Source organism: Aulostomus chinensis, chromosome 11 (assembly GCF_037954235.1).
Source record: "Aulostomus chinensis isolate RoL2024-O1b breed Wild chromosome 11, RoL_Achi_v1.0, whole genome shotgun sequence".
NCBI classification, from domain to species: domain Eukaryota; kingdom Metazoa; phylum Chordata; class Actinopteri; order Syngnathiformes; family Aulostomidae; genus Aulostomus; species Aulostomus chinensis.
Window position 1 is genome coordinate 20674209 of NC_141330.1, and position 6134 is coordinate 20680342.

The following is a 6134-nucleotide window of genomic DNA, read 5'->3' on the forward strand; positions in this document are numbered from 1 at the left end:
AATGTTTTTATTTATGTATTTATTTACTATGTATTCAAACACAAACCAGGATCTTTGTCTACCCCTAACCATGTGGGTCCAGTGTCTTAACCTAACCAGTCTACAACGTTATTGTCAAACTATCTTAAAATATTAATTTTCTCCTGAGAAGAAAAGGAATGTCTGGCATTTAGCTTGAGAGGGGTTTGCACAGGCACACTGATTACCCATGTTACTGGGGATTACTGGGATTATCAAATAAAATTGTGCATAACTTCTCACAATATATGATGTGAATTTTTCATGAGAATACAATATGTAATGCCACTTGGCATTTGGTTTTCACAGCACTACTGTGGAATTGCTGTGTAAAAGGAGCTGCAGATTCCAGGTTGACAGTATGTTAATGTTTACAAAGCAGATATCTTGTAGAGGATCCAGCGTGACTATAAAAGATTATTTTATGATGGTTCAAGTCTTCACAGCCCCAAAGGTAATTTTGCCCCAACCCCCAAAATGTCAAATGCTTAAAAAAAAGCCAACGCATAGTCAACTCTGACTTTGTATAACATTCATAAGATAAGTAAATCATCATGATGGTATCTTAATTCTTCATTGAAGATACAGACATTTGAGTTCACCAGACACAGCTGCAGCCTCAACTTGCACCAAACCAGACTTTACACTTCACAAGTCAAACCTCCTAATTATGATCTGATTCGAAATAATGCTTTCACCCTCAGAGATGGGTTGAAAAAGAGCAGTGAAACTTTTCACAGGTTTCACATAAACACACAGATAAGGCATGGAACATATTTGAAATATCTCATATCCTTGAATATTTGGATTGGTTGAGCTGAGTCGTGTCTATAATTAGTCAATGTGTCTGGATGAAACACTCCTAAATAACTGTCTAGGACTGAAGCTACGACTTTGCCCATGTCTGTGAGACACATGTCAGAGTCAGGGAACCGTGATCAAACAGTTTATACGGCAGAGACCCATTAGATGTCCAGGTGTCTGTCTTTGGATCGTAGCACTCGAAAATGTCAGCGTCCTCAATGACGTCATGGCCATTGACGTAACGTCCACCAGTGACGTAGAGTTTGTTGTTGAGCACCGTGGCAGCATGGTGCATCCTCCTCTCCTTCAGATTGGCACACTTGATGAAACAGTTGGCCTTGGTGTCGTATGCGATCATTCTCCTGGTGTATCCTGCAACAGTGACGACATTCACATGAGGCAGGTTAAATGGTGGTGCAGTTCAGAAGTATTGCCAGATGTTTAAAACTAAACATTAACCTTAACATATACAGAGGCCTAGGCACAGTAATGCATTTATCATAGTTGTCTGTGCTCTGTATGTTCATTCCAGTATCATCAGTCACTGTCATCACAGCTACCTCCTATAATGTAGATCCGTTCATCCAAAACTACAGCAGGAGCCGACACATTCTTCACTGTCCTGTTCTCCATCTTAGACCACAAGTTCCTGGCAATATGATACACCTCAAGATGGAAAGTAGTAGAAATTGAGTGAGTGAATGAAAAGAGCATGAGAGGGGATGATAGATGAAGTCATTCTACCTGTATTATTCGGACCGGGTTCTGCATGATGTCTTCCCCTCCAAACACATAGATCCTTTGGCCGGTGGCAGCCACTGCAGGGTACAGCACAGCCTCGGGCATGGGTGCCATAGACTCCCACTGGTTAAACATACTGTTGTACCTGACGACATTGGTAAGAGATGCGTATAATTAACAACCTTATTTTCCTTGTGATTGATAACTGTGCCCAACATCAATTACATCCCATCTCACCTTTCAACACTTCCAGTCATTCTACTGTCAGGCCCAAGACCACCAAGGACAAAGATGAAGTGGAGGTAGGAGACACTTTGGTGGGCAAAGCGGGGCTCCAGCATGGGCTCTGCCATCCGCCACTGGTTGGTTTTGAGGGAGAGGGTGTAGACAGTTCTACTGGCCTGGCTGTGCTTTGTGTTTGTGATCAGGCCACCAATAACGTATACCACACTGTGGAGGGCAACATAGGAGGCCTTGTACAGACGGACAGGCAGCTTAGCAAGCCACTGCCACTTCTGGCTCATCTCATTGAAGACCAGTGCTTCCCTTGAAGTTTGCTCATTGTTCTTCCTTCCCCCTACCACCACCAGCATTTCATGGTAGGTGTAGCGCCTCGGTGCAACCCAGAGAGGTTTGAAGTCAGCTGCTATGTCGCCAAAATATTTACTGCTCACAGAAAACATGAGACGTCGCACGGATTCAATGAGCTCGGAGCAGAGAGTGGATGACTGGATTAAAGGGTCATTGGCTATGAATTGGAAGAGGTAGGTGGGGTGGATGTAGCGAAGGCGAACCTTTTTGAAAAGATCACAGATGGCCCCACGCCTTGATAAGGGATCATGGTGGATCCAAGCTACAAGTGTCTCAAAGACCTGCTCCTCCTCAGCACACAGACTGTCATCTTCCAGGTATCCCATGAGCTCCGGTAAAGAGAGCTCACACAAGTCCTCAGACACTGACACGTCAGAGAATCTCTCCATCGCAATCTCCTTTGCTTTGTTTCTTAAACTGTTACAATTCATGATCTCAGAGAGTCTTATCATGCTCAAACAGTTGTCTGGGTTCAGCTGCAGCTGAAGAAAACTTGAACAGGCCTCAAAAAGCCGAACATATTGCAACATGGATGCCGCCTGCATCAGAGGGAGTACGTTATCCATGCTGATACTGACCAGTCCAGTGTACACATAGTCAATGATACTGCTCAGAACAGCGGATGTGATGCCTTTCAGGTTTATCTTGGCCTGCTGACGTTCTACAAAGTTGTTACAGAACATGGCTCTGAAGTAGGGGCTGCTGGAGACCAGGACATTCCGATGGCATGGGATCTCTGTGTTGTTGCACCACAACAACACATCAGTCAGGATGTTCTCCTGCCTCAGTCTGTTCAGCTGGAGCAGCAAGTTGGAGGGTACCTCTTCATCTCTGTAGTGAAAGACCTCCTCTGCTGGTTGCTCCATGCTGAGAAGAAGATCATGTTGTCAGCCAAACCAGTCTTGGATCATCAGCTTATTACTTAAAAGCAGTCTTGAATGAACGCTCTGTGCACTTGCTAATGTGCAATTTGGGTATCAAACTTCTTGATTTTTGATATTTTTGTGTTAAAAACCATGCTTATATGAGTATGTGAAAATACCTACCAAGACCATAAAATTAGAACCAAATATTTTAATGTAATATGTAATGTCATTTTCATTTTGTTAAAATGGAATTTAGTTAGTATCTTAAAAGTAGAATACCAAAATTGCTTTTAATGATACCTATCCTTGCTCCAAACTCGCAAATGCCTCTTAATCCCATGCAGTAGAGGAAGCCATTGTATGCGTCTTTAAAAAAATCCCTAAAGTCCTTTTGCAAAATCTGCATTATCACCCTGCACAACACAACAGTTTGTTCAAATCCAAACGAACAACAACAAGTCTTTACGATTTAATATTAACAGGGACTGAAATACACATTGTGCCTGCATATAATGACAATAAAGATCTGAAGAGCAGTAATGAATTCATGTTGGGACAGGGACTTTTCGCTGTTGATCTCATTCATCCAACACCTCAAGACTAACCATAACCCATCATGATTAAATGCCCGGGGACATGATAACTCTACACAGACAGACTACAAGAATTACAGTCAGAATAGTCTAATATGCAGCTGGCAAAAAGTCTCGTTGAATTTTCATCAAAATGCAAAATTCAAACTGCTGCTGACACGTCGCACAATTTAGCCCTGCTGCTGCAGATGTTCCAGGAACAGGGAGGAAGCCTCTTGGATTATTCTGGAGACTTGCTGTCTGTGCAGACAGGAACACCTGCATCACAGTGTTCTGTACTTTTGTCACGAGAATGGTGGGGCTTCTGTTGAGTGAAAGATATCTTTTATTCATTTATTTAAAAAAAAAGCCATCTCTTAATTGATTTCTCTCCACACATACACACACACAGAAACACACACACAGAAACATACAGACACACACACATTCAAAAGACTTTTCAGCATATAAACCAAAGTTAGGCTTATTTCTTATTATTTTTCTCAAATGGATTCTTAGCCATACTGATGTTAGACAAAATCAGCTTGTACTTCATGAAACTTACCTTCCTCTCTTGTCTCTTTCTATGATTTCTGAGGGTCCCACTCCTTATTCAAAGCTCAGCAGAAAATCTGATGTCTTGACATTTTCCTGTGCTTCCTCGCTCTTTTCTCTCGTGTTGTTGCTGTGTGACTATATGTTCCAAAGGGGGCTGTCTTTTTGTAGGAGCGTGCTGTGTGCTGTTTGTTGTGCTGCTCTCTTTCCACGAGGCCTCTGTGTACATTCCTTCCCTAAAAATAGGGCCTCTCTTTGGCAACACTGCCGCAGACTCACATGTGACATGTGGGAGTGCTTTCGTGGTATCAGACAGACTCCATCACTAAAGTTTTAGCTTTCTTTCAGTGTTCCTTTACATTCATACCTTCAGTCCACTTCTTCCTCGTGCAAACATTTCTTACATTTCTAGCGGTTCCACCATCTCTGTCTGTGTGATTGTAGTAGCAATAACAACGCTGATACTTGATAACACTGTTTTGTTGGCTGCTGGATCTGCTGGCTGGCTGCTTGAACACACGGATAAAAACAGATCTGAAGAGGTTTGCATACCAGGAAAAGGAGCAGCAACACAAACACTGGTCATGGTGACTGACAAGTTAGCAGAATGCGTTTGAAATAATTTTATCTTGGCTTTTTTTTCCTGTAAACATCAAGCAATATCCTAATTTAACTGTGCGTGTGAAGGTGATTTCCATTTCATTTGTCTTGTGCTTGCTGTGGCAGCTTTACAGAGAGTGCAACACGTGGGTACATAAAACAACAAAACTGGACTACAATCCATTTTCAGTCCACTCAGATGATGTGATGTATTTTTCTTGGACTCTTTCAGAGTTGTTAGAATCCTATTAATCACTATTTGAGCGTCCCTAAATAATGGAGACCAGTTTGATTTGGAATGCACAGTAAAATCACCAACACAGTCGTTCAGATATTCTTGATCTTAGTTCCCATTTATGTGAAAAATTCTGTTACTATGTGGCTGCAAAAAGAAGCACAGAAGCTTTGGAAGTTTAAAAAAAATGGGTACAAAGATCATTTTTATCATTGTACATTATAAGAACTTATTTAATCAACAGTCTCATTTGCATTCTTAACCATTGGGTTGCTCTTTTGTCTCCTAATTTTCCTCTTTTTTATACATATAAATGTAGTATAATAATAGATGTATGACACTTAACCTTTACATTAATACACATGTCAAATTGAAATAAAAGATAAGGATAGAAGTGTTCAAAAAGCTTTGAATATTGAATCTTTTCTTCTTTTTTTCAAAATCAAAAGTATGTTTTAATCAGGGCCTTACTGGTCTTGATCATTTACTCATGTGAGGCTACAAACATTTGAATTAAAAGTGGTAATGTTTGTTATTGCCTGTTTTAGCTACTTAGAGCAATGAAAATGGCTGTTATTTTTTTACTGCTTTACTTTCTTCTTGTTAGGTAAAAGTGCCATCGCTCTCTGAGCTTGTGTCCCAGCCTAGTACCCTCCCCCAATTGCGCTATGACGCGGTGAGGTCACGCTGAAGCTCCGTCCTCTGTCGCTTGAACATGATGCAAATCATTCAAATGATGCAGCACCATCTAGTGTCCGGGGTGGCGCAAAACAAACTGGCATCTCATTAATCAATCACGTCTTTTACTTACCACAGATTTTATTTAAAGTGTATTAAACCATCTAAAGCTTCGTATAACTGTAATAAAATGTTGTATTGTAGCAGCTGACAATGTCCTAAGCTGATCATGTAGCTTAACAATAACATGGCTCAACCAATAAGGACATTACAATCATTAAGAATCAAAAAATGATTTCATTATAGGCTCTGAAATTATAATGCATCATTTTAACTTGTGACATGATCAGCAGCTATATTTCTAGCTGTAACAACTGTAATAAATTACATCAGACAATATGATTTACTTCATCATTGGATCATGAATTTATTTGTTACACTATGAATTATGAGTATATGAAGAACTCAAAACAA

General features: G+C 40.6%; 1 protein-coding gene across 1 annotated transcript; it reads right to left on the minus strand.

Moving 5' to 3' along the window:
- Positions 1–66: 66 nt before the first annotated feature.
- klhl38b (kelch-like family member 38b) lies at positions 67–4341 on the minus strand. Its single transcript, XM_086217382.1, has 5 exons — positions 4158–4341; positions 1801–3021; positions 1567–1708; positions 1383–1488; positions 67–1194 (listed from the first exon to the last, which is right to left on the minus strand). The coding sequence occupies exons 2-5, from the start codon at positions 3018–3020 to the stop codon at positions 905–907; spliced, it is 1758 nt and encodes a 585-aa protein (XP_086073508.1). The 5' UTR covers position 3021; positions 4158–4341; the 3' UTR covers positions 67–904.
- Between the last annotated feature and the right edge of the window lie 1793 nt (positions 4342–6134).